The sequence below is a fragment of the Phyllostomus discolor genome, chromosome 5, assembly GCF_004126475.2.
Source record: "Phyllostomus discolor isolate MPI-MPIP mPhyDis1 chromosome 5, mPhyDis1.pri.v3, whole genome shotgun sequence".
NCBI classification, from domain to species: Eukaryota; Metazoa; Chordata; class Mammalia; order Chiroptera; family Phyllostomidae; genus Phyllostomus; species Phyllostomus discolor.
In genome coordinates, this window is record NC_040907.2 from 174772217 (window position 1) to 174799468 (window position 27252).

The 27252-nt window shown below is 70.7% G+C and overlaps 1 protein-coding gene across 1 annotated transcript in view; it reads right to left on the bottom strand.

The window, feature by feature from the left end:
- The window catches only part of CFAP46 (cilia and flagella associated protein 46), a 57606-nt gene that overhangs the window by 17677 nt on the left and 12677 nt on the right, over positions 1–27252 (bottom strand). The window contains exons 13-37 of the mRNA XM_036027466.1: positions 27124–27244; positions 25457–25580; positions 24731–24861; positions 24181–24308; positions 23864–23997; positions 22446–22658; positions 21580–21745; positions 21160–21309; positions 20304–20411; positions 19591–19757; positions 16137–16268; positions 15796–15958; positions 13570–13654; positions 12363–12501; positions 11813–11996; positions 8633–8792; positions 7794–8023; positions 6910–7077; positions 6003–6152; positions 4158–4306; positions 3400–3498; positions 2627–2759; positions 1727–1873; positions 269–469; positions 69–175 (exon numbers count right to left, since the gene is read on the bottom strand). Coding sequence (XP_035883359.1) covers positions 69–175; positions 269–469; positions 1727–1873; positions 2627–2759; positions 3400–3498; positions 4158–4306; positions 6003–6152; positions 6910–7077; positions 7794–8023; positions 8633–8792; positions 11813–11996; positions 12363–12501; positions 13570–13654; positions 15796–15958; positions 16137–16268; positions 19591–19757; positions 20304–20411; positions 21160–21309; positions 21580–21745; positions 22446–22658; positions 23864–23997; positions 24181–24308; positions 24731–24861; positions 25457–25580; positions 27124–27244 — 3689 coding nt within the window. The remainder of the gene's footprint in view (positions 1–68; positions 176–268; positions 470–1726; positions 1874–2626; positions 2760–3399; positions 3499–4157; positions 4307–6002; positions 6153–6909; positions 7078–7793; positions 8024–8632; positions 8793–11812; positions 11997–12362; positions 12502–13569; positions 13655–15795; positions 15959–16136; positions 16269–19590; positions 19758–20303; positions 20412–21159; positions 21310–21579; positions 21746–22445; positions 22659–23863; positions 23998–24180; positions 24309–24730; positions 24862–25456; positions 25581–27123; positions 27245–27252) is intronic.

Here is a 27252-nt window from a genome sequence, read left to right on the forward strand (position 1 = left end):
GGTGTCGGAAGCCACCAGGGGGCAGGGAAGAGAAGCCGCGGCTTTGACCGTTTGTCTCGCGAGACCACCTGGCCTCCAGGTCTGTGGCCATGAACTCCAGGACGGGGGCGCGGTTAGGTCTCTCCTGCTGCAGCTCCTGGAAGGTCCCACTGAGCTCCTGGAAGAGCTGGCAGACCTGGGGGGCAGCGCAGCGCCAGTGTGAGCCTGGGACCCCGGCCCTCGGCTGCCCCCCCAGCCCTGCGCCCCGCACCCGGCCCCGCCCCCTCACCGTCACTTTCTGCCCCTCCTCCTCCGCGGCCAGGAGCGTGTCTGCCAGGGTCAGGGTGGAGCGGTACCAGAACTCCTCGCCACCGCCCAGGTGCTGGGCGTGCCAGACCATCTTCTTGGCTTGGCCGTGGTTTCTCTCCTTGTTGGCCAGCCGTGCCAGGAGGAGCAGGCACTTGGCTTCTGCGCAAGGGTCCTCCAGCTCCTGCGAGACACGGGCGGACGTGGGGACAGGACGGGGTGGGGGAGAGGGCGCAGGACAAAGACGGGAGGACAGGCGGGCCTCTCCACGCCGTGGCCTCCTGCCGGGCTCCTCGCGGCCCTGGGGCCGTCTCTGCCCTGGCCCCCGGGCCTGTGTGTGTTGGGAGCTGCTTGCAGGGTTCTGGACGGTGGTCAGAGCCCCGGGAAGCCCCTCCGTTTGGCGGAGGCCCCAGCACCCTCCCCCGCCCCAGGACACAGTCCCCGAGGCCGCAGCCCCAGGCCGGGAGCCTCAGGCTGGGGGCTGTTCCAGGGCCGCTCCATCCTCCGTTCGCTACGCACAGTGCTCAGAGGGGCTCTGGGGGGCCTTGCCGGCCGAGGGCTGAGCGGCACTGCGAGGCCAGCACAGGTCCAGGCCGGCTGGGCCCGAGGAGGGCGGCTGGCGTGCAGCCCGCAGAGGCCGGAGTAGGGAGGTCCCGGGGAGCTCGTGCCTCTCACCCGAGAGCCAGGGGGGCCCCAGGGACCGGCACATGGGGGCTTGGGTGTGGGTGCGGCGGCCGGTGTGGGGCCAGCAGAGGTGGGGTGGGGCTGGACGCCTGCACGGAGAGCGGTAGGTGCCACTCGGGGACGCGAGGTGGGGACAGGCCTGCTCCTCAGGAGTCGGGGGAGACAGGACAGTCCCAGCAGACGCCCAGCCGAGCCCCAGGGAGGAGCCAGGCAGGGGCAGAGCCCCAGACTCCCGGGAGCTCACTTCTGAGCGCCGGACGGAGACAGGCTGCCCACTGGCGGCAGGGCGAGCAGCTGACGCTGGTGGGGGGGACGCACCAGAGGGCCCCATTCCCTGCCCCTGGGGCATCCGACCTTGGGGGGGGGACGGAGCCCAGGAGGGGAACGAGACCCCAGAGAGGCCAGGGACACCCGGGAGGACGCCCCCAGAGCAGTGAGGACGACAAGTTCACTGGGGTGGGGGGCCTGGCGCACCCCCTGCCTGGGGTGTCTCCGGGGCCTCGTGCCCCCCACCCCCACCGAGGAAACAGAGCAGGGCCCGTCACGGGGGGAGGGGCCCTCGGCCGCTGGGGGCCGGGCCGGGCGCAGAGTCAGGGGGACGACTCAAGGCGAAGCGAAGGGCGTGGGGCCCTCCGCAGGGAACACGGGGTCTCCACAGGGGAGCCAGGCGCGGGTCCTGGACCCGGAAGGTTCCAGACTCAGCTCCCGACAGACCTGCCCGAGGCCCGCCCCCCGCGGCACGGCGGCGGCGCCCTACCTGGAAGGCCTGGCGGGCCTCGGCCAGCAGCAGCCGCGCCGGCTGGCACAGGTCCAGCTCCAGCAGCGCTTCGGCCTTGAGGGCCCACAGCTGCGGGAGGGACGTGCCGTCCAGGCCCCTCCCGGTCTCGGCGTTCACCCGCAGCACCTGCAGCGCACACGGGGCGCACCCCCTCTGAGGGAGGGTCTCCTCCCACTGACCGGGCCGCCACCCGCTGCGCCAGAGCCGGTCATCGGGGCTGCCCTCCTCCCTCCCACCTGCGCTCCGCAGCCCTCCCCCGGACAGACAGCGCCCCGGCCGGCGCAGGACAAGTCGCTAAGCTCCTGCGCGTCAGCCAGACCACGAGGGACCCCTACCGCCCTGGGTGTTGGTCACCCCCGGAGCCGTCCTGCAAGGGCCGCCTGCACCCCGGGCCAGGCTGGCCCTGTCCCTCCCAGGGCCCGAGCTCTGACTGGGCCACTCGGACCCCCACACGGACCCCCACATGGACAGGCGCTCTCTGGCCTCAGAGCAGTGGCCAGGGCAGGCACGTCCATGCTGGGGAGCCCCCAGAAGGGGTGCCCGCCGAGTTCAGAGGGGCGCAGGGCGGTGGCCAGAGAGACGGGTGTGCTCTGGCTGCGAGGGCCTCGCCCTTCCCGGCACCGCGGGCCGCCCCTTTCCCCGCCAGCCAGGCCGTCTGCTCCGCGTCGCTCTCCGGGCCCCTGCCGGCCCGTTCTGGGGTGGTCCCCAGTCCCGCCCTCCCTGGGGCTTCCGGGGCCCACGGAGGGAGCACACACCATCCGCTCCTGGGGTTCCCGGGACACCACAGAGGGTCTGGGGTGCAGCACGGTGGAGACAAGCCCGGGTCCCCGGTGGTGGCTGCAGCCCTGCCCCCACCCCCTGGGCGGGCGCGGTGGGTACCTGCTCCTGGGCCGTGAGCGGCTTCGTCTCCACGGACACCCCGGTGCTGGAGGGCTCGGTCAGCGACCCCAGACTCTCGTCTCGCAGCGGCTCCCGGCTCCGCTCCTTCCTCAGGGCGATCTCCTTCCTGTAGCTGAGGCCAGGGACACAGGCGAGGCGCTGAAGCAGCAGCTCAGCGGCCGGGAAACGCCCGGGAAGGAAAGCACCTACGAGAGGCCCCACACGCTCACACTCACGGGCTCGCGAAGATCCGGAGGACTCCAGGGTGTGGCGGCGCACGGGACCCCCAAGTTCACGCCTCTGCCTCTCTCCCTCCCGTCCTCTCCCTCTCCTCCCGCCCCCCCGCCACCCCACCGAGGACCTGCCCCTCCGACCTGGGCTGGGCGCTCCCTGCGGACTCCAACTCCGGAACAGAGACGCAGCTCTGCCCCCCCCCCCCCCCGCCCCCCAGCCGGCCCATCAGGCCACCTCCCCCGCCCCCGCCGGCAGTGTCGCTCGCTGCTCCCCTTTGTCCCCTTTGCCCTGGAAGTTCTCAGTCCTCGGGGCGCCCTCCCCGGCCCGGGGCAGGCCGCTCACAGGCAGGTCAGTCAAAGAATAAACTGCACTCCCAGCCCAGCCCCCCAGCCCCTGGCTCCCTGGGCACTGGACCCCAGGGCCCTCCCCACATCCGGCTGCCCGGCCAGGCTGAGCAAGGGGGCCTGGGGCTGGGGGGGACGCAGCCCGGAGCGGGGCCACACGGGTCTCCCTTGGCTCTGAGCCGGAACCGCGCGCACCTGGCCTGCTCCCCCTCGGCGATGTAGGCCTGCCCCACGGCGTCCTCGTGGGAGGCGGCGGCGTCCCTCAGCTTCAGCTCCGAGCAGACCAGGGCGAGCCTGCGGGGGCGGGGGGACAAGGGGCGCAGGCTGCCACGCCGGGCACCCCAGCCCACCGGGCTGCACTGCACCCAGGGCGCCGCAGGGCACCGGGTGGACGTTGGTGAGCGGAGAAGGAAACGTGTGATTGGGCGACCTTTTTGGCGACCTTCCGGGCCGAGCGACATCGCTGGCGAAAGCACCAGGTGGCCCCACCGGGTTTCGGGCGGAGAAGGCCAGTCGCGCCCGTCCACGGAGCTGACTCTACAGCCCCCGGCTTCGAGGGCGGCGCCTCGGCCACCGTCCCCGCCACTGAATTCTTGTGAAAAACATTTTTTTTTAAAAGATCCATTGAGCCCCAGCAGGCGTAGCTCAGTGGATTGAGCGCGGGCTGCGAACCAAAGTGTCGCAGGTTTGATTCCCAGCCAGGGCACATGCCTGGGTTGCAGGCCACGGCCCCCAGCAACCGCACATGGATGTTTCTCTATCTCCCTCCCTTCCCGTACGGTGCTGCGTCGGCGGCCAGTGCGCACCCTGGTGATGCCCACGGAGTCACAGAGCCAGCCGCCGGTCACCACGCAAGGCTGCCGTGCGGTCTGGACGGGTTCGGGGGCCACAGAAAGGCCACACAAGCCCCCCGGGAAGTTTACTTTCCCTGGAAGTGGGGACGGGGCACTGACCGGAGGTGGTAGAGGTCTTTGAGGCTCTTGCTGTCCACGACGCAGGCCGACACCAGGGCCCCCAGCTGCAGCACCGGGATCGTGAGCTCGTGCAGCGACAGCTTCCGCAGGGCCACGACCAGCTGGTCCAGGAAGTACAGCGTGTACGTCTGGGCAGGCACAGGGCAGACAGGGGGCCGTGGGGTGGGGGGCGCGGCCGGACCGCCAGCCCCCAGGGCCTCCCCCCGGAGCGCTCTGTCCCTCTGTCCTGGGCAGCTATCCTTCGTCTCGGGCAGCCACCCCTGACCACCCCCCCAGCTCCAGCACGGCCACAGGTTCTCAGAAGAAACAACCCTTTTACGAACTTATGCGACTGTTTTCGTCTCGTTTTTCCACTGAAAACTACCAGACCATTAAAAGCAGAATTTGCCCTGGCTGGTGTGACTCAGTGGATTGAGTGTGGGTCTGTGAGCCAAAGGGTCGCCGGTTCAATTCCCAGTCAGGGCACCTGCCTGGGTTGTGGGCCAGGCCCCCAGTAGGGGGCGCATGAGAGGCAACCGCACACTGATGTTTCTCTCCCTCTCTTCCTCCCTCCCTTCCGCTCTGTCTAAATGTACATAAGTAAAATCTTTAAAAAATAAAAACAAATTCAGGAACGATAAAGGACACAGGGACAAAACCAAGGGGAGGGTGGCAGCAAGGGAGGGAGGGGGGTTTGGCTGGGGTGGGGGGAGTGGGGGAGGGAATGCAGACGACGGTAACTGAGCAACAGTGAAATAAAAACAGAAATTAAAAATTAAAGTAGAATTTCTTTGTGGACACATATGACTAATATTTCTTGTAATGTTCTTGATTTTTAAAAATTACTCTTCACTGGAAAATTGGAAAAGTTGGGTGAACTGTTTTAAAAATCAGCTTAACCTGGCTGGCGTAGCTCAGTGGATTGAGCGCGGGCTGTGAACCAAAGCGTCACAGGTTCGATTCCCAGCCAGGGTACATGCCTGGGTTGCAGGCCATGACCCCCAGCAACCGCACATGGATGTTTCTGTCTCTCTCTCTCTTTCTCCCTCCCTTCCCTCTCTAAAAATAAATAAATAAAATCTTTTTAAAAAATCAGCTTAAAAGCACCAAAGCACGGACGATGCTGAGGGAGGGTCCTGGGCCGGGGCCCGGAAGTGACCCTGGCGTGCTGGGGCACGCCCGTCCCGGGCCGCGGCCTGTGAGAGAGGTGGCCGAGGGGCCGGAGGGTGCTTCTGGCTCTGTCTGTGGGGTGAGGCCCCACAAGCGGAGTGCCCAGGTGGGGTCCCCGCGGAGCTGCCCCAGGCCGGGGCTCCCGGGGGGTGCGGCCCCAGCCCTCGGCGTCTGGGCGGGAGGGACTCGGGACTGGGGACCCCGGCGAGGCTGCTCAAGAAAGGGGTGGGAGGGGGCAGAGGTCTCTGCAGACCCCCCCCCACACACACACACTATAAAGCCACGAGGGCATGAAGAACATGGCGCCAAACTCTTTAAAACGTGCGCTAGAGGGAAACGGCCGAGCAAGACACAGCCCACGGAGGCCGCTCCGAGGACGGAAACGGCGAGGAGTTCTGTGGCTGTTCCGTTCACGGGACCCGAGATGTGAGACCTTCCCAGACGAAAGAAGATCCAGGCCCAGGAGGCCTCCCCGGAAACCCGCCCAAACCCCCAAGGAGGAGAGACAGTGAACCCTGGGCCAGCCCCCCCAAGCGGAGCGGAGAGGGGCCCCGGCTGGCGCACCGACGCGGCCGCGGCCGTGCAGCCAGGACCCCGGGAGCACGGCTGGCAGCGTACCGCCCGCGCCTGGGACGGTCGGGCCCCCGCCCCCACCCCACCCCCCCGCTGACTCACCGGCCTCTGGATGCTGGCGGCGTTGACGGTGAAGTCGCTGTGGTCCTGCTTGAACAGGGCCGTCACCTCTTCCGGGCAGAAGTAGGAAGCCCAGGCCTCCACGCTCGCTGGGACTTCCCCCGGGTCCCGGCCGAGGACCGGGATTTGGGGCTGTGGGGCAGGGCGCAGCGTTTGGGGTCGGCGGGAGCGGGTGGCGAGCTGCAGCAGAGGGGTCGGGGCCCGGGAGGCCGCGCCCGCGCCCCCTGCGCCCCCTGCGCCCCGGGCCCTGAGCCCCCCGTCCCTGAGCCCCCTGTCCCTGACCCACACCCGATGTCACGTCGGACACTTGCGGGGACGGTGCTGCCCGGAGGTGCCCACACTGTGCTCTCTGCCCTCCCCGCACCAGAGCCCCCGGGGCCCCGGCCACGGCCCCCGTGCCACTCGCACAGCCCGGAGCACAGGCGAGCGCCCAGCTCTGGGGGCTGCGCAGCCGGGACAGGGGGCAGACGGGCCACAGGAGCGCGGCCTCGAGGACTTGCCGGTGCTCGGGGAGAGGTCGGTGTGCCGGCCGGCCCCACGTGGTGGTGGCGAGGCTGGGCTGCCCCTCCCGCCCCCACACACCCAGGCCCCGGGTGTGCCTGCCCGGCCCCTTGCAGGCCTTTGACCTGTGACTTGCTCCCGGGTTCGACAACCTCCAGGGAGGAGCCAGACATCTCCCCATCCCCCGTCACCCCCAGCACCCCTGGGGGCCTGTGTGAGAGGGAGAGCCGGGAGGGAGGGAGAAATCACGGCCCCCATTTTACGGAAGAGGACACTGAGGCACAGGCAAGCCCATCGGGCCCAGGCCTGGTGCTGAGGGTGGCCACACCCAGCCGTGCGGCCCTCGCCCTCCACGGTCCCGCCGGCACCTCTGGGGGGAACGAGTTACCAGCTTCAGGTCTTTGCCCTTGTCCTTGTCCTTGTCCTTGACCTTCTCCTTGTCCTTCTCCTTGTCCTTGGCCTTCTCCTTCTCTTTTTTAGGCAACAAAAAAAGGGAACTAGCTTCTGCTGGAAGCTTGCTTTCTGAAATGGATCTTCCTGCCGTCGCTAAGGACACCTGGGGCGGGGGAGGACACCTGCAGCGTCAGGGACAGGTGGGAGTCCCCCCCGTCCCCGGCCCCCCAGACACTCCGAGCCCGGGCGCGGGCCAGCCGCCCTGCAGCTCCGAGCGGTGACCCCGTGTCCACTCATCTGCTGCAGCCACACCCGGGGGCCGGGCAGGCCGCGGTGGGGGCAGCGTCCCGGGGGAGGGACACGCAGGCTGGGGCCTGGCAGGGACGCAGGGCGAGGGTGGCCCTGCAGGAGGGCTTTACAGGGAGTGGGTGTCCCGAAGGGTCTCCCAGAACCCTGGGTCGGGGGGGTCCTTCCCGCTCTTCCTGCTGCCAGGGGGCACTGCCGGCAGCCGGTGCCCGGAACAGGAGGTGCCAGGAGCTGCCAGGAAGGGGGCTGGGGGGAGGTGGGGGGAGGGGCGGAGGAAGCCAGGCAGGGGACAGCAGGCAGAAGATTCTGGAAGCCCAGCAGCAGGGCTGCTGGTGGTCAGAAGGACACTGGCTTCGGCTACTGTCCACGCTACACTCAGGGGTGAGGGCGACCCTGGCGGGGGGGGGGTCTCAGAGTGGAGGGGCCGGCTGGAGGCAGCAGCACTGGTGGGGACAGCGTGCACGGGGACGCCACGCACGTCTCGCGTCTTTAAGGGTCTTGGGACGCAAGCGAGCGGAGCCACGGTCTGACCCCGGGAAGAGGGGAGCCCGCCGGGCGGCCGCGCAGCCCCACCTGCCAGATGCGCCGGACGGCGGTGTACGCCAGGAGGCAGCAGTCCTGGTAGCTGGCGGCGCTGGGGGACATGGTCAGGGCCAGCAGGACGTGGACGCGGGCCAGCGCCTCCAGCTGCCTCACGCTGCGCAGCTTCTCCAAGGAGAGGGGCCCCGGGTCCGCAGGCCCCGGCCGCTCCGGGTCGGCGGGCGTGGGCGTGGGTGTGGGCGTGGGCGCGGGCGAGAGCTCCCCTGAAGCAAGGGGGGGGGAGGGGGGCGCCGCTGGTGTCTGTGGCTCGGGGGCTGCTGCTGGGGTCGGGGGTGACGGGCCCCCCTCCCGCGGGCCAGGTCCAGGCCACCTCCATGCTGGAGCCGGGGGTGGGGCCGTCACACAGCCTGTCCTCGGCCACAGCAGGGACCCTGGAGGGCTGGGCCTGACTCGGGCACCAGAGCTTGTCTTACTGGGGTCGGGTCCCAGGGCAGGCCCCCCCCCACCCCCCGCAGCGGCCACACTTCCCGCTCGGCAGGGAGCGGCGTCCGTGCGTCTGGATCGCTGGCCCCCACGCCTGCCCGTTTGCAGGTGGCTCGTGGGGCCCGGTACCCGCTCCTTACCTGCCCAAGGCCCTGGGGTCCTAGGAGGGCCCTCAGCCCCGCAGCCGGCAGGGGCTCCAGGCCAGTGGCAGGGGGAGGGCCACTGACCAGCCAGACCTGGCTGAGCTCCGCTGAGCCTCCCAGAGCCTCCTGTCCTCCCGCCTTCGGCCCAGTGGCCTCCCGGCAGACATACAGGGCCCCCTCCGTCCCCAGCCCACAGAAGTCCACCCTCCCCATGGAGGGCTGGCTAGTTTCCTCCGGAAGGCTCACCTGCGGGCTCCGGGGCCTCCCGGGCAGGCGCCATCGCCAGCACGATGTCCACGGCCCAGTTCAGGTGGAAGGCCACGTCGTCCAGGGGGAACTGCCGGCAGTACAGCCACTCAGCGAACTCCGTGACGCAGTCCGCCTTCTGCCACTCGCTCTCCGGCTTCTTCGGGGCGGACAGAAGGGGGCGGTGAGGAGGCTGCTGCTGCACGTTCCACCCGGCGCCCTGGGGTCTGCGGCGCGCAGTGGCCTCGCAGCTTCGCCCCCTAGAGCGCGCACCCCCGCCTGCACTCGCCCCAGTGGCCCCTCACTGGGCTCGGTGCCGCCACCACCGCCCGGCTGCAGCGAGACCCGTCCCGCCGCAGCCTCCGCACAGCCGTGCCGGCACAGGCCTGCTGCTCCATGGGCACGCCTGCCAGCCCGGCCACACCAGGCAGGCTCCTCGGCCTCGCCGGCCTCCATGGGCTCTGCAGTCACCCTCTCGGCTCCGGTGACCGGCACAGGGACCAGCGGGCCTCTGCGGCCCTGCCCAGGGGTCTGTGTGGTGGGCAGCCGCCAGGCCGGGCCTGGGCTGGCCAAGCACAGATGTCCCGGGATGGAGCTGCCGGCCCTTCCCTGGCCCCATGGCCCCATCCGCAGCCTTCGCCCCACAGCTCACAGGCAGAGGGGGGCGGGAAGGAGGAGCGGGAAGGAGGGGTAAGGGCGTGACCGGGGAATGCTGGGCTGATGCGGGGGAGACGGGCAGGGGGGCAGCGGGACAGGTGGGGTCGAAGCGGAGGGAGTCTGGGAGGGAGACACGGCTGTGAGGAGGAAGAGGGGCACGAGGTGGCCGCAGGTCACACAGGCAGGGACAGGCGCAGCAGGCGCAATGACGCTGGGCCATGGGGACTGGCAGGAAGGGAGGCGGGCCCTCGGGTGCCCAACACAGGGGCGGTGGCTTGGACGAGAGAAGCAGGAGGGGACACGGGCGAGGGCCCTGTGGGGTCTGGAGAGGCTGGCCCCGGGGCAGCAGGGCCCACGTGCAGAGCCGTGGAGCCGGCCCGCCTCCCAGCAGCGCAGGAAGGGCCTCAGGGTGGCCGGAGAGCCTGTGGTGGGACGGGGGGGCGGGGCGGCAAGTCCCTGGGGCTGCGGCTCCCGCCAGCAGCGGCTTCCCAGCTCCAGGACCACGGGCACAGGCAGCAGCAGGAGAAACAGACAAGCGACAAGTGACATCAGCAGGGAAGGGGAGATGGGGAGAAAGGCAGCTGCGCAGCGCGAGAGGGCGAGCTCACGAAGGGGCGTGGAGAGGGACCTGTGTGCTGGCGCACGCTGGACGCGGCGACCAGGCACCCGAGACCAAACGCAAACACCGCCGGTCGGCACAGGCGCTGCCCCGCAGAGCAGACACAGGTGGCCGACAGGGCGGGGAAGGACGCGGGTCCTGCCGCCGCAGCACGGCCCCTACCCGCGATTGGGGAGCCGCAGCGCCGGCCGCACAGTGGACAAGTCGGATCTCTGCGCTCGAACGGTGGGGAGCGCAAAGGGCACAGCCGCAGTGAGGCCGCCCTGTGACCCGGCAGCCCCGCCCCTAGGAGCACCTGTCCACGCAAAACCGTGTCCCGTCTCGGCCGCGTAAGGACACCGGTGGAGGCGAGAAGGCGGTCCATCAGATGACAGTGAGGCCGAAAGCTTCCTGACGCCCGGTGACACCGCGGCCGTGACCGCGTGACCCCAGCACAGCACAGCCCTCGCGTGTGCATGGTGATGCTGCCCGCTGTACCAAGTGCAGCCCCTGCACCCGTGCACGCGACGGGGCGCCGATCCCCAACGATGAACGTGGGGTTGCAGGTCAGCGCACTTGCTCCTCGTTCCTGCAGGGCGCGCTCGCCGCTTGGAAGAAGGGTTTGCCAGGACTGCCACGCGCCCCCCGCCCTGCCCCGCCCCCGTCTTGTGTGCCCACGTCTCTCCATGGCTCCGTTTTCCCTGGGTTTCTTCGCTCGCTGCACGGCCGGCAGCCCAGATGTGGGTAGGGCCCCAATCTGCGACGCCGGCACCCCAACTAAACCGCCCACCGACGCATCTCAGACCACGCCCCCGCGGGGAGGCGGCGCCTGAAGACGGAAGCTGCACCAGTGCCCGTCGCCGGCACGTCGGTGCCCACGGCGGCACGACTCAGCCATGGAAGGGACGCAGGACTGGCACACCCGCCACCCCGCGAGCCCGGAGCCCGTGCTCGGGAAAGGAGCTGGTCGCAAAGGACGCGTCTGGTCTGATGGAAAGCCCGGGTCACGCAAACCCGCAGAGACCCAGAGGGGGCGGGGCGGGGCCTGCAGCTGGGGCGGGGCGGGGCCTGAGGCTGGGGCGGGGCCTGCAGCTGGTGGGGCGGGGCCTGGGCGCCAAGGGTGCTGGGTGTCGGGCTGCGCGGCCCCGAGGCTTCACTGCCGCACGTGCCGTGCCCCTGAGAGGGAAGGGCCACAGAGGTCAGGGACTGGGGGTCTGCAGGGACCGAGGACCTCTGCAAACAACCCCGATGGCCGCCGCCTCCAGCAGGGACCCCGCAGCTCTCTCTGGCGGAGGCCGATCCACACTGCCTGGTCCCGGAGAACCCGGCAAGGCCATCCCTGCGGGAGGACTTGGCCCCTGGTGCCAGGAGCAAAGGGACCGTGGGCCTCGGCACCGACCCCGAGGCGTGAACCACCCAGAAACGGCAGAGGCCGTGCGGGACCCACAGCATCCGGACGGGCCCGCGGAGGGACCCGCCCGCGGAGGCCCCGGCTCCGCGCTGGGCACCTGCTCCCGAAGGAGAGCGCTCTGCTGAGCAGAGAACCTCCCGGCACCGTGCGGGGCCTGTCTTTGGGCCGACGCCTTTGTCCTGAGGCAGGTCCCACCTGCTCTTGCCTCACTCCAGGCGCCTGCCCTCCCCCTGCGGCCTCCCATCCCCCGCCAGGTGCATCCAGAGGAGCCTCTGTCGGCTTCTCGGGGGGACGTCGTCCTCAGATCCCAGAACCCAGAGGCTGCAGGGCCTCCGTCCTCCATAGCCCCCAGGGTCTCGGCGCCCGCCCCCCCCCGCCCGCCCCCCGCAGGGCCCAGGCCCAGGCTCCCACACACACACACCGCCCCTCGGGCTGGAAAGGGCGCCCTCTGCTGCCCTCGACCGGGGCGAAGAAACGCTTCCCGCAGGATCACCTCCGGGCGGCTGGGGCGCACCTGCAGGGCTTGGATTGCGTTCTGGTAGCAGGTCAGCTCCCCATAGACGTTCTTCGAGTTCAAGGCCAGGCGGTGCCACATGTGGGCCACGTAGTCCTCACTCTCGTCCTTGAACTTCTGCATCTCCATCGTGTAGTTCAGGCCGAGCCTGGCCTTCACGAGGACCATGTGCTTGAAAATCAAGCTGAAGAAGCAAAAGGCACCTTACTTCTCGAGCCGATGGGAACATTTAAACTTGTGTGATTCGCCCAGAACTGAAGTGTTTGTCCGTTTCCCTCCTCACAAAGACACAGCAAGACCTGGGCTTGCTGGAACGCGACTCCCTTGGGATTTTGTGCTGTGGCCGAATGTCACATCTTAGTTTTCGACTGATACTTGTGTGTGTGCGCGCTCGCTCGCGCGCTGTAAACCCCCTCCCCCCCCAGCTACTTGTGCTGGATTGTTCGTGGGCACGCCCCAGAGAAGCGGCGGCGGCGGGGGCAGCCCAGGCCCGCGAGCTCAGAGAGGACGCGGGGGCGGCGGGCAGCCCCGAGGGGCTCGGCGCACTCACAGGCGGTGGGCCGTCCGCGGCAGCACCTGCACGGCCTCCTCCAGCACCTTCAGGCCGCCCTCCCAGTCGCCCTGGTCCGCGTGGCAGTGGAACAGCACCCCGTAGAGCGCGGCGCGCAGACTCAGGTCGTCCTCGGCCCCTGCGGGGACAGGGCGCAGGGTGTGGGCGGGGTGGGGCGCCTCCGATGGCCCCGCCCCCCGGGCGGCCTACAGCACAGCCTCAGGAGGGAGGAGGGAGACAGCCGGGCGGAGCCGACTCCGCCTCCGCAGACCCCAGGCACCTGGGCAGGCTCTGGCCTCGCCTCGCCGCCCTTCGCACTCTCGTCAGTGCGTTTCCCGTCATTCTCTCCATCTAAACCCTCCTGGTCTGAATGTGCCCTTCAGATCGCACGAGTGTCTAGGAAGTGACCTCCCCACAAAATCTCCGCTAGGCTCTCTTCCACTCTCCGCTTTCTCCCTGGAACCCAAGTGCTAAAGCTACCGCGCCGTTTAGCCTGTGTGATTGTTTTCCGGCCCACAGAGCAGCGTGGGCGGGCCGCAGCTCTGTCCCGTGGGGCCCACGGGGCTGGCTGCCCACCGCAGCTCCTGCGTGACCGGCCGCTGGCTGCCTCCTGCCCTCTCCCTGCAGCCGCGCCCCCGACCGAGCCGCTGGCGCTCAGTGCTCGCCCGAGTGTCGGCCTGCACGTGGTCGGGCGCCGCTCCCTCTAAGTCCGGTTTAGGTCTCCAGATGAGACTGCTGTCCTGGGGGACCAGGGCTCCGACCCCAGCGCTCACACCCCAGCGCACACGGAGCTCTTACATCAACGGCACGGTGAATTTCTAGCAGATAATCATTTTTTCCCTTTAAACATGGACTCTAAAATTGTTCTCAGGTCAGTGTTTTTTAGGAGCGTGTCTCCACCTTCTTATGGAAGTAGAGTACAACCCACCTATCAGAATAACCCGGAGGCCAGTTTCCGGGGAGTTGGGAGGCCAGGTAGGGCCCAAGTGGCCCTGGACAAGGGGACCCTCGGGCTCTGGCTCCTTGTGCACAGTGGGGACCTCATGAGGTCCCCTGGAAGGCACTCAAGGTGCCCGCCACACCCTGGAGGCTGAGCTGTCCCCTGGGGTTTTTGCCGAGATCGCGCTGGGCTGGCACGGGCAGCGGGGCTGCAAGCACAGAGCCCCGCCCCCACCCGACAGGCTGTGCTCTGCCCGGGTCTGCACACCTGGGAGGAAGGAGCCTTCCGGGGTGCCTCCGCCCTGGAAGTCAGCGGTCGGCCACTGGTGCAGCAGCAGCACGCTCCCCGTGTCCTGCGTGGAGACAGACGAGACGCGGCCCTGACGGCTCCGTGCGTCCTCCCATCACCTGTGTCTCGCTCGGCTCGGCGTCTGATCACAGCGACCGCCACTGCGCTTCCGGAACACCGAGGCCCGTTGCACCTGTGAGAACTGGCTGTCCGGTGGGGGTCAGCTCCGCGGGAGCACAGCGGGCCGCCCCTGTCCACGGCGCCCTCGGAGACAGCGGCACCCAGGGGTGTCCACCGCTTCGTGCCGGCGGGGCCGAGCCCGCTGCGAGGAGGAACGCAGGGGTGCAGGGGGAGCTGTGCCCGGACGGGGGTTACCCCTGGGGCGCACCCACCACATCCATCCACCCGCAAGGACAAGGACAGACTGACCCCGGACAGCAGGACCAAGGGCACAGGGAAGACTGGACAAGAGAGAAAGAAAATACGAACAAAATCAACGAAACCAAAAGTCGGCTCTTTGAAAAGGAGTGACAAAACAGACACATTTTTAGCTGGGGGGACCGGGAGGGAAAGAAAAGACGGAACAGCAAAACCGGAAGGAGGGGGGAACTTCCCTCCCACCCGCCCCGAGAGGCAAGAAGGGCCTGAGGGGAGCCCACCCCCAGCCGGGTGCCGGCCGACCCGACGGCCCAGAGGAAACGGAAAACCCCGGAAACGCAGAAGACGACGCGGAGAATCTCAGCGAGCCGCTGACGCGCCCGCACTGCGGCGGCGGCGACAGAGAGGAGCCCACCCGACACTCACACGCTCCGCGCCAGCCCCCACCCCCAGCCCGTCCCGAACACACGGAGACGGGGGGGCGGGGGGGGGGGACACGCTCCGGCTCCTCCTGTGAGGCCAGACGGCTCTGAGGGCGAACCCGGACGGAGGCTTCACAGGGACAGCACGGAGCCGACGTCCTTTACTGATGCAGATGCAACGCACAAACAGCCTCGGTGAGAGAGCAGCAGAGGACGCCCGGCGGCACAGCGGAAATGCCAGGCACCGGGACCCCGGGGACGGCGCACGGGGCGCGTGACCCGAGAGGAGCCATCGGCGCGAAGACCCCGGCGCTGCCGGAGCGAGGGGGAAGCCACACAGTCTTCCCAGCCCCTCCCCCCCAAGAAGAGGCCTCAACCGAGCCCAGCCTCCCACCCGCTCACAGGAGGACCGGGCGGGCGGGGGGCTCCCTGCACAGCTGAGGGCGGGCAGCGCGGACCTGTGGCAGACACAGCGCTGGGCGGCCACAGGCCAAGGCCTTCCCTCGGGGCCGGGAGCGACACTGGGCGCCCAGCCCTGCCGCTGTGGCCCACCGCCGACGGAAGTTCCGGCCGGAGCCGAGAGACCACACGGACACGGGCCCGTGGAGGGCGCTGGACTGCGTCCGTCTCGGAAGGAACGAACGTGGGACCCCAGCGAGGCGGCCTTCGGGTCGGCCGCGGCCCCAGAGGCGGAAAACCACAGGCAGGGGCGGGAGGGGGAGGAGCGGGGCCGGCTCCGCGGGTGGGAACGGACACGGGGCGCCGCCCTGGGGACAGCTCGCGGCTCCCGCTGAGGTCGACCTCGGAGCCCCTCAGAGCCCAGCGGCTCCGTCCCCGCTGGGCAGGGGCCCCGACGCCCCCCCAGCAGGGCCTGGGTTCCCGCACTGCGGGCACGGCCGCAGGGTGCCCCCCCACCCTGGGCGGGCAGGTCCCACGGGGTCTGCACACCCCGAGGAGGAGGAGGAGGAGGAGGGCGATACAGACCCAGGCTCCCACGGGGAGGGGACTCAGGGGCACCGTGCTCAGTGAGGGAGGGTGAGGGCTGGGGACAGGGTGGGGGCGGGGAGGGCACCAGCCAGGCGAGACCAGCCCAGCCCAGAGGGGGCCTCGCCAGGCAGCTCCCGAGGCTTTTTCCTGAGCAGATTCGGCAGACCTGCCCCCACCCCGCCTCTGCTCCCCTTCCAGAGCTTTCCAGGCAGGGGCGGGGTTCTCTGGGAGGGGCAGGGAGGTCAGCGCTAAGCCCGGAGCTCAGCCAGGAGCCGCCGGTGCTGCCGGCCCCTGGCCCGGCCCCTCATCTGCACGGTCCCACAGGGCCAGTCTGTCCGTGGGGGCCTCGCCCCTCTTTCGGAGGAGGAGGAGCCGAGAGGCAGCCGGCTGTGCGCCCGGGGAGCCCGCCCCGCCGCACCTGCTTCTTGGCCTCCACCTTGTTGATGACGGCGACGATCCTCTGGATGGCGCTCTTGGCTTCCTTCCTGCTGGCGGCGGAGGACAGCAGCGGGAGCTGGCTGTTCCAGTAGTGCCGGGCGGCCAGCATCACCAGCGGGCTGCTCTGCGCCATGCCCCCGAACCTGGAGAGGGCGCGACCCGGCACGCTGCAGACCCCGGGCCCGCGGAGGGCGGGGGAGGGTGGTGCCCAGCTCTGCAGGACGTGCTCCTGGGCTTCCCAGACCCCCTCGGGGGGCCCACCCTCGTCACGGGCCACCGCCGAGTCCCCGCACGCAACACGCGCCCCAGGCACGGCCGCACCTCACGCTCTCCGTGAAGGCCTTGGCCGCCACCAGGCGCAGCTGCTTCCGCCCCTTCAGGTTCTCCACGATGCTGCGGCCCTGGATGCAGGTGGCGGCGCTCAGCGCCTCCGCGGCCAGCTGCTGCTGGACCCTGCGGGCAGAGCGCCCTCAGCACGCGGCCGGGGCGGGGCGGGCGTGCGGTGGGGGAGGTGGGCAAGCCCGGGGCGCCCACAGCGGCCTGCTGGAAGCCCCCACAGAACTGCCAGGCAGTGGCACCCGGCACCTTTTACTCTATTCTTGTTCTGCAGGGGTCGCTCCTTAGAGCGGAGGGCAGCGGGACAAAGGACGGGCTGAGGACAGAGGCAGCAACGGGAGGGAGCCCAGGCGACGGGCTTGGGAGTGCAGCCTGGGGCGAGCTGCCGCTGCCCGCTGCGCCCCTGGTTGCAGGTGTCGTGGGTCCCCCAGAGCGTAAGACCCCCGTGGGGGGAGAAGGAGGGGAGGGCAGGGCCGGCGCCCCAGCGTCTCCTGACGTCTCCGCGACTGACCTGTCGGGCAGCACAGAACCCTGGGAAACCCCGGCACTGGCCGGGGCCCAGTCCCAGGCCGTCCCCCCGAGCGCCATGTCCAGGGCGGCAGGCAGCAGTCCCTGCTTCCTAGGTGCTGGCCAGGCCGGTGGGCCAGGCCGAGACACACCGGACACTGCGCACACGGAGGCGCCACCCCGTCCAGCGCTGGACGGGTCATACGCCTGCAACGCAGCTCGGGGGGGCACCCCCCGATTCTGAGAGAGACACTCCTGGGGACCCGCCCTGCCTGGCTCTGGGGCCCCGAAGCCGGGAGCCGCCTGCAGCGTCTGTGGGGACCTGACTCAGGAGTCGGCCGCTCCGGGGCGGGCGGGGCCCTGGCCCAGACGGCGAGACTCGCACTCGCTCCTTCCTCTGGCTCACCGAGTTCTTTCCATGGCCGCGAGCGGAGGCCGGAGCCCCCAGCTCCAGCTGCCCCAGCGCTGCGTCAGGGGCAGACGGCTGGGACGTTTGTTCTCGTTGATCCGACCCGCTGTCTCCGTGGGAGGAGGAGGGCCCCCCCCCACCCCCCGTGTCCCGGACCAGACGCCTCAGCGAGGGGGCGTGGCCACTCCAGCCCCGAGTCCGCAGAGCCGACCTCTCCCACCCCCGGCCTCTCGCCGAGCCCCCCTGTCGGCAGGGACTCTCCTGGAAACGGCCAGTGTCTGCCAGCCCTGGTTTCTTGTCCAGTGGGACAAACTGAGCGTTTCGGCCGCCGTGTGGACACCGGGATCAACGAGGCTCCACCCCTCGCCCTCCTGCGGTCCCAAGAGGCCCCCTCTTCTCCTTCCCGGGGTCCAACCCCCTCGCCTGCGATTTGGGAGCGCCCCCTACCCCCGCCTGAGTCTTCCCAACGGTGCCCGAGGGGCTGGCGGCCTTCCCTAGGTTCGCTCCAACCCGAGGGCCACGTGAGAGCCAACGAGGGACGTCCCCGCGTCTCCTCCCCACCCTTGGGTGACACCTTGTCGTCACACACCTCCCTTCTGCGCTTGCTCCTCCCCCGCAAGAGCTCGTGGGTCTCGCTGCAACCAGGCCGACGTCCTGTCAGCACTGGCGTGCCCCGAGGGGCAAGCCCGGTCACGGCCACGCTGTCCTCGCTGCTCGGGCCACGCCTCCCCTGGCGTCACCTCCCCCGCATCGCCTCCCCCAGCGTCTCCTGTCCCGGGGTCTCCTGTCCCGGGGTCTCCTGTCCCGGGGTCCAGTGGGGCGGGGCCCCCTCAGCGCCAGCGACTCGGAACACGGCTGGATCTTGCCTTCGTTTCTGCAGGCCGCGCTCGGTGGGCAGAGGGCCCGGACTGACGAGGCTTCTCCCGCTGCGTGGAATGCGTGTGGGCCCCTCCCATCCCCCCCTCCCCCCGGGGTGTGGCCGCAGCAGCCCCACCGCAGAGGACACGGGCCGGGTTTTCCTGGAGCCACTCCCGCCCGCCGGCCCTTCCCTGAAAACGCTGGATCTCGAGCTGCTGTCGACTCGGCTGGAAACCATCTCAGCCGCCAGGTTCCCGAGGGTGGGCGTCTCTGCCCCCCCACCCCCGCCTCTGTCCCCCAGCACGCTGGCTGTCTGCTCCTCCCGCATCCACTTCCACGGCCCACGGGCCGGCTGGCGCCTGAAGCGAGCTGCGCTCCGCCGGCGTCATTCCAGGAGGGAGACATGAGACTTTTCAGCCCCGGAATCCCCACTCAGCCCTTTATCGGGGTCTCGCTTCGTTGTTGAAGTTCCCGCCTGCGCAGTGACTTGTCCTGAGAAACAAGCCGCTCTGCATCCTGGGCAGCGGCCAGTTTTCTCCAGACACGGCTGGCTCCCAGCCCAGCTCTGCCGCCCACCAGCTAGGCGACTCGGCCGCGGCCTCGGTTTGCCCGGCTGCCGCGTGGAGACAGCCCTTCCGAGGAATAAACAGGCGACGTGGGAAGAGCCCCCCGAGGGTGCCTGCCTGTGCCCCAAGCACGCCCCAGGCCCCGGCCATGTGGGTATGTGAGGCCGACTTTCAGGAGACAGGTTCAGGTCCTGCCTGGGGTGGCTCAGTGGACTGAGCGCCGGCCTTCAAACCAAAGGGTCGCTGATTCGATTCCCACTCAGGGCACGTGCCTCGGTTGTGGGCCAGGTCTCTAGTAGGGGGCGCACAAGAGGCAACCACACACTGACATTTCTCTCCCTTTCTCCCTCCCTTCCCTTCTCTCTAAAAATAAATAAGTAATCTTTAAAGAAAGAAAAGAAATAGGCTCAGGAAGTTGGCTGAAGAGAAGAGCCTCAAGGAAAACCGTGTCTGCTGCAGAAACACTTACATCAGCAACAAATTTCTAAAAGCCTCGCCTTCGGAAGTAGAGGAAAGAGCCAGCACAGTCACTGACCACCTGAGCGGAACCCGTGAGCCCGACCCGAGCAGACGGCCAGAAAACGAGGCGCCCCTGGCCGCCCTGGGCCGTCCCGGGAGCCGGGGCCGCAGCGGCCTCGGCAGCCCTCGGGCCGGGAGGGGCGGGGAGAGGGCGTGATCACATCACCCTTTAGTTTCGTTCTAATGTGTCTGGGACCCTGCTCCCTTCTCAGAATCGGGGTGGGCGCGGCTGTTGGGAAGGGCCGGGACCCGTGCGCCCACTCTGCCGCCAGTGTGCCCCCACACTAGCCGCTCGAGAGGCCCCCGCGGCCTCAGAACCCTGCTGAGCGCGGCTCTCCGGGGCCCGGGGACGGCGCTGCCCCGGCTGGCGGAGCCGGCGGCACCCGGATGGGGCTGCTGAGTGGGGTCCGGGCCGGGAGCTGGTGCTCCGCCCCCTGTGACCTCTGCACGGGCCGCCCCCGCCCACCGACGCGTGACCCTGAGGGTCCTCCTCAGCCCCCCTAAGGAGCTTGGGGGAGACGGGGAGGCGGCCACACCGCCGCCGGACGCCGCAGAGGTCGGGGCCGGGGAGGCGACTCACGGGCTGAGCTGCCTCAGGCACCGCACGCCCATCTGCACGGCCTTCTTCGCGCACGCCATGGTGGTCTCGTGGTCGCGGGCGGCGTAGGCAAAGTGGCTCAGGCGGGCCAGGGTCTGCAGCTCCACCAGGGGCTCCGCCCAGGTGCACGCAGAGGCCATCTTCACCAGCTGCCCAGGCGGAGGCGCAGGCTCAGCGGGGGGGTCCGCCCCCTCCCTCGCCCGCAGCGCCAGGCGCTGTCCGCTGGTGGCCGAGGGCCGGCGAGTGACGTCATCCCAGACGGACCCGGCCGGGAAAGGCCATCCCTCCCCACTGGCAAAGCCAGCAAGGCCGAGTGGCCACGCCACCGGCCACAAACCGAGGCCCAGGCTCAGGCTCGGGGTCAGCTGCTGGGTGACAGGTGCCCCAGGGACACCCTGCCCTGTGCCGGTCCGCTGAGGGAGCTGGGGGTGGCGAGGAGGCTGCTGTGCGGAACCAAACCCAGGGCCCTGAGGGACCAAACCCAGGGGCAAACCCAGGGCCCTGAGCAGGCCCTGAGGGGATGGCAGGTGCAGTGAGGAGGCGGCCACCAGATAGGCTGGCCCCTGAGGCCGTGCCCTCTCCCCCCCCGGCCTGCCCCTGCACGGCCGGGTGGGGACATGTGGCCTCAGGCTGTAGACAGAGCTCTGCCGGGCCGCCCCCCCGGGCACGCTAGCGGGACGTGCGGCCGCACCCACCTGGGCCAGGGGCGGCACGGTGAAGTCCATGAGGCCCAGCCCGTTGCAGGAGTACATCTCCAGGGCGACGAGGACTTTGGTCACAGAGCTGATGTCCTCGCTGGCGCTCTGGGGGGCGGGGAGCAGAGAGTGTCCGTGAGCCCGAGGGCCCCCCAGGGGCTGGGACACGGGGACGTCGGGATTTCCGTGAAACGCCCGTGCCGCACAGGTAGCCGGGCTCTTTGTGTAACAGTCTGTCTCCCAGGGACCTCCTGCCGTCCCCAGACAACTGGGCCAACCCGGCTGCCGGCAGAGGACGGGCGCCAGCAGGGCCGGACGGCTCCGCTGGGTCCTGGATCGGGCCGCTCGGACGCAGGCCCCCACTGCCTCTCCCATCTCCCTTGCTGCCCGTCCTGGCCCATCCTGGCCCCAGCCAGTGCCCGTGGGAGCCTCCTGGTGTCTCCCTCTGTGGCCGCACAGGCCCTGGCCTCTGCCCTCTGGGTCCCCACTTGCTCCCCCGGACGGCCCCTCCGGCAGCCTTGAGTTCACAGCTCAGGGTCCCCCGGTGCCCCCTCAGGCGGGAGTGCGCCTTCACATAAGGCCACCGTGGCGTCTCCGAGGGTGGCCCGGGGGCCCAGCGGCTCCATGGATATTTAGAAGAGTGTCCAGGGGGCCGGAGGAGGGGCAGACACTGTGGGCTGGGCAGGGGGCGAGGCCGACACAGTGACCTCCACGGGAACGGCCCCTCGTGGAGGGAAGCGCCCATCATAGGGAACGGCTTGGCCCGGCCCCACGCTGCCCTGAGGGCTGGCAGACCCCACGGGCAGGGACGGGTGGGGGATGGGGACGGGCGGAGGCCCCGCCCCGCCGGCCGCACCTGCTCGTCCACGCCCAGCCGGGACCCGATCTGCTGCTGCAGCAGCTGCTTGGCCTTCACCCAGGTGGCGATGAGCTGCTGCCGGGCCTCCGTGGGCACCGTGTCCTCAGGCACCGCCCCGTTGGTCAGGCTCAGGGCGAACTCGCACACCTGGAACGGAGGCACGCTCGTCCCGGGAACCCGAGTTCCGAGGGGTGGCCCCCAGGCGCTGACCGCGCGTGGCCGGGCTCTGGTCCACACGAAGCGGCGGCTGAGCCACACGCCAAGCGTGAGCCCGCCCTGGCGCGGGCCGGGTGCAGCGATGGCCGACACCGCACCCTCGCCTCTGGAGGGGTGCCCGCCCCCCGCCAGCGCCCACTGCCCCGGCTGGACCTTGGCCCGTTTCACCCCCGCGCCCACGGCCGTGGCGAGGGGCCGCACCTCCACGGCGGTCCTGACTTCGGAGGCGGCCTCGGAGTCCAGGGGGCTGTGGAACGCGGTGGGCCGCGCCGGCCGCTTGGCCTTCTCGGGCGTCTGGGCCGGGATCCAGCCGAGGATCAGGCCCCGGGCCAGGGCGTTGCAGAGCGCAGCCAGCAGCGCGGGGTCGCTAGAACGGGGCGGCGGCAGGTGAGGGGGGCCGTGTGCCTGCAGCCCCTCCAGGCGCCGGCGCCAGAGGCCGAGGCCCAGCCTCACGCCCGAGGGGAGGGGACGGCCGTCCTCTCCGTCCCCCCGCCTGTAAAAACTGCCCGTCACACGTTCCTACGTTCCGAGTCGTCCTCCGACTTGTGCTTCAGCGCCCAGCGCAGATACCTACCCTTGCCGCTCAGACTAGAAGCCCAACCAGGGAAAACACAAGGGGACGAGTTTTAAAGGTCCGTCCTGCTCAGATAACTCCGTGACCAACTGGGGTTGTCACATTTCCAGTCTGAGGGGGGGGGGGCCTGGCCTCTCGCGAGGCCCCATCTGGGTGAGAAAGCACAGGGACCGGCTTTCGATGCCCGCCCCACCCCCCAGCGAGGGGGCCGCTCCCCTCCCCCATCTCCCTCGGTGGCTCGGGGATCCGAGAGCCCCCCACCACGGCTCCGTGGGCTCCCGCCCTGGGCTCATCGACCCCCACACGCCGCCAGCAGCCCAGAGAGCGGCGGGGTGCCTGGCCCAGGGGGCACCGCCAGTAAAGGGGCCCTGGGGCCGCGTGAGCAGCCCTGCGTGTATCCCCCAGGCTTCTCCCCGGCCTGTCCCCCCCAGGCACCAGGCAACGGCGGCCCCGCCCCTCCCTGGAAGGACAGTGCCGCAGAAGGGGGACCCACCCGTTGTGGCCGACGACCTGGACGATGCTCAGGAGGCGGTACAAGGCGTCCACCAGCTCCTTCTGCCGCCCGGCCGCGATGAGGTGGTGGTTGTGGTTCAGGACGTACACGACGGCGTTCTGCACGACCCAGGCCTCCTTCATCTCCTGCCCCAGCTCGGCCGAGCGCAGCCAGCTGCTCATGGCGTACTGCGACAGGCTCTCCACCCAGGTCCTGCCGGTGGGGGGGACGGGGGCGCACACGGGCCGGCTCTCCCCGGCTCCAGGCCTTTCCCACCGGGCGGTGCCTGTGCTGCCAGGGACCCCGCACTACCAGGGCCACCAGCCACATCCCTCCTGGAGGACCCCAGACCCGCCCAGTTTCCCCGTCCCCCTCCTCACGCCCCCCACCCCCCAGGGACGTCCCTCCATCCCACGTGAACCCGAGACCCGCTCCCTCGGCCCCTGGTCCTCAAACCACCCGGGCCTCCGGGTCTGAGGACACGGCCCTGACCACAGGCCAGCCTGGCCGCATGGCCCCTCTGTGGCCGCCCGCGCACACGGGCCACTCCGCAGAGGGTCATCGGGTCCCCCTCCGCCCCGTGCGTGAGTGACAGCTGTGTCTGCCCGGGGACAGGGCGCGGAAGAGCCTCTCTGCGGAGCGAAGGCCAGCGCCCGGCGTGGCGGCTCCGTGCGGCCTCCCCGGCACGTCCTCCCCTGCCTCGTTTCACAAACGCAAGCCCCTGAGCCCGAGGGCCGTGCACGGCCCGGCCAGGGGTCCGATGGGGCCGGGCCCTTGTTCCGACCCTCCTCCACTCTGAGCGACCGGGCCACCGGGGACAGGTGCCCCCCCCCCAGCCCCACGGCAAACTGTCTGCGCAGAACGGGCGCCGCCCTCCTCCCTCCGGCCCCGGCGGCGGGGCGCCCCCACGCTGCACCCCGCACGGCAAGGCGGGCCAGCGCCCCGCGGCGCTCCAGGGCCTGCGCTCGGGAGGGGCCGCCGACCGCGAGAAAGGGGCGGACGGAAAAGCGGCCCCCCCCGTCTGTTCGGGCGGGGGGGACAGCGCCAGCGTGCCCAGCCCTCGTTCTCAGAAGGGCCGAGTGTGAGACCGAGAAAGCTCGCGGCCCCCCGTGACGGGCACAGCGCCCCCTCCGTGGGACCCAGTCTCCCGGACGATCCACAGGAAAGGCCTCACCACGCGCCCAGGGAGCTGTCCGGGCGTGTCCCCCGCACACCTGGAGAGGGCGACGTTTCCTCCGGGCGAAGTGGAGAGCTGCCCCCGCTGTCTCCCCACCGCGGACTCGGCCCCACCCGGCCCCTGAGGTCTCCCGGTGACCAGGGTGGTTGGGGTGGCCTACGGGCCAGGCCTCACCCAGGACACCAGCCCCGCCCACCCACCGCCCCACGGGCACGCAGAGCCGGCCGGGCCCGCCTCCCACCTGTAGGTGACCCACTCCGAGTTGTCCTCGGGCGACTCCAGCGTGTAGCCGGCCGCGTGCTGGCTCAGGTCCTCGGGGGGGCTGGGATGGTCGTTGAGCTCCACACCTTCCGACCACAGCAAGTGGACGGTGGCCTGCACAGCCAGGCCGGCACAGCGGTCACGGGGCGGGCCCCAGCGCCCGGCCCGACTTGGAAACTATCTCCAGGGAAAATTCCTACCGGCACCCAGCGCCCTTGGATCTCTCCGTCCCCCCAGAAACGCCCCCAGGCACCCCCCGTGGCCGCCCCGGGGAGCCCGCCCGCGCCCGGGACGCACCTCGGCGTTGATGAAGCCCACCTCCGCGAACTTGCGCAGCAGCGCGGGGGGGCCCGGCACCCGCAGCAGCGCCAGGGACTGGGCCCTGGACTCCTGCCCCTGGCTGTCCCCGGCCCGCCGCCTCCTCCCTGCGGACGGCGGCGCTTCAGACGCGGCTCGGAGGGCAAGGCAGGGCTGCGCCCCCCCACCCCACCCCTGACACCGGCCGGAGCCCCGCCCCCTGCCCCCTGCCCTCTGCCCACAGGCTCCCACCACCGGGGCCTCAGTGCTCTCACTCAAAACAGGCCCCTCCCCTTTTCTCAGCCCCTGGGCCACCCCCAAGGGCCTGGGACAGCCAAACGAGATGGCGGTGCAGGGTGCCAGACTCAGGGGACAGTCCTGGCCGGCCGTGATGACGGCCCGGGTGGCCCTGTGGTTGCCCTCGGCCGCCACGAGCAGCCTCGGCAGGCGGCGGCCAGCATCTGGGAGACGCCGTGGGCGCCGAGGCGCACCGGGCCCACGCCCCCATGGGGAGTCCCCCCCAACCGAACGCCGGCGCCCCGGCATGCACCTCGCTTCAGCCGCGACAGCTTCTTCGCCTTGACGCTGTCGTAGAGCAGGCAGAAGCGGCAGGCCGCCCGGCACACGTCCCACACGCCCTGCTTCCGGGCCACCTTGGCGAGCTCGGCCCAGATCTGCACTCTGCTCCCCGGAGACCCGGGCGGGGGGGAGCCCGTGAACGTGGACGTGGCCGGCAGAGCCAGGACCCACGCGCACGGCGGCTCGTGAGGAAGGGGCCCCGGCGGGGCTGCCCCCGGGGGTGCAAGGAGCAGCTGGGAGACGACCGACACCCCCTGGCTCGCAGCCGGGGCTGGGGGCAGCAGGCGGCCCCCCCAGGGTGAGGCCGCCCCAGGGTCAGGGGTGAGAGGGCAGGGGCAGCTCTCCAGGCCCTGTCGCTGTGACGACCAAGCAGTGCCCATCCCCATCCTCCCCCTGGGACAGGCCGCCCCGCGTCCCAGAACGAGCAGCCCCAGCCGTTGTCCTGACCCCACACAGGGCGCTGGGGAGAGGTGTCCACCAAGCCCCCGACCCCGGGAGGGGCCGCCTGTCTCGGGGGCGGTGGGGGGGCCGCCTTCCAGGTCCCCGCCCTGAGCCGTGCGCCTCCTGCCGCCGGCCTCCCGGACCCTGCAGGGGACCAGGGTGGGGGCACCTCGGCCGCCTGAGGAGGTCACGGTCTCGTCCCCACCCCGGCGGCGCGGGTGAGCCCCTGGCCGCACGTGCCCGGGTCCCCGCTCACCTCTCCTTCTCGTTCTCGCTCCCCAGACGCCGCAAGTGCCCGTTGGCCTTCTCCACGCTGACCATGTGGTGCCGGGCCCTGGCGAAGAGCGGGGCGAAGCGGCTCCTGCTCTTCCCGGTGGAGACTGCGGACAGAGGGGCGCACGCAGCCGAGGCTGACGTCGAGAGAGGGGCCCGAGGAGGACAGGGACCGCGCCTCCCCCCGTCCGGGGCCAGGCGGTGTCGTCGGGCCACACAGCACGGCCACGCCAGGGCTTGGGCGGAGAGGGGCTGCGACTGTGGGCGGCCTGCTGCCAGGCCCCCGGCGCGGCCGTGGTGCAGGGTCAGCCTGGCCACCCGCTGCTCAGTCCCGTGGTGGCGCGGCCCCACCTGCCCCCCGCCCACCCCGAGCCCCCAGGCTGGCGCTGCCCTCTGGCCAGCCTCTGCCACCCCCATCTGGAGGCTGGGTGTCGACAGGCCTGGTGTTGGCGGCCGCTCCTCCTGGCACAGAAGAGCGAACTCAGTGCCCAATGCCGCCCCGGGCCCCAGCCGGCCGCCCGGCACAGCGGCCCTGAAGATGCTGCAGGCCTGGGCCTGAGAGGCGCCCCCTGCCCGTGGTGGGCGGTGGGCGTGGCCCACGTGACCCCGGTGCGGGGTCGCCTCCGCACGGAGCTCCCCTCAGCCCTCAGGCCTCAGGAGCCAGCTCGCCAGACCCAGGGATGCCCCGCCCGGCAGGCTCCGCCCCCGCCTCCCTGGGGCAGCAGCTCGCCAGCAGCGAGCCCTGCCCGAGGCGCACAAGAGGCACCCAGGCGCGTCCTGCTGTGGCTGCCGTGGCGGGACACACGGGCGGTGCGAGGCGTCACATCCTGGAGACGACCCTCCCACCGTCGGGTGGGACCCCGTCTGGTCCCGCACCCCCCACTGAGGATCCTGCAGGAGGGCAGCTGGGACCCCAGGGCTCCTGCCTTTGTGCAAATGGGGTCACGTCAGCCGAGAGCCGCCGGCCAGGGGCAGGACCAGACGGGGGCCTGGGGGGACCTCGGGAGGGGCCCAGAGGGTGGGCGCAGCCCTGCCGTCCGCACGGGGGCAACGGGCGTGGGGGTGCACCCGGCGGGAGTGAGCCGGTCCGAGGGAGGGAAGGGCCGGTCCTGGCAGACACGCAGAGCAGCCCGGCCCCGTCGCGCCTTGGGCGCTGCCTTGGGCACAAGCTGCCCCGAGTCCTGACGAGACCCCGCCCCGGCCCCAGGTGTGACCCGACTGCGAGATGGGGCCTTCACCAGGTGCCGGGGAGACAGCGCAGCCGTGAGGGTGGGCCCTCGCCATGGTGGCCGATGTGCGTCAGTGCGAACTGGACACAGACACAGACGGGTATGAGGGGGGACCGTGGTGTCAGGGTGCAGCCAGGGGCAGGGGCCCTGCAGCCCTGGGCGGAAAGGCCCCCCGGCCCCAGGCCGAGCCGAGGGCCCGTGTGCCGGCTGCCCTCAGGGCACCTCATGGTGACTGCCAGGCCAGTGGGCGGAGAGCCAGCCTCCAGGCCCACAGGCCACACATTGGGGCTGCTGGTCGGAGGCCAAGGGCAGCCGGGTTCCCACCTTCCTGGGGGCCCAGCTCGGTCCCCACCGAGGGCAGGCCGAGGCTCCGGCCCACAGCAGCAGGGGCCGCGGGGCTGGGGAGGGTGGCCGCACCCACCCTTGGCCTCATTCTCGCCGTCCAGCACGATCTGGAAGGCATCGGGCGCCAGGGCCAGGCCCGCGTTCACCAGGAGGGCCCGCTTCTTCCGGACGCTGTCCTTGGGGGTGGCTTTCTTGGCCTGCGGCG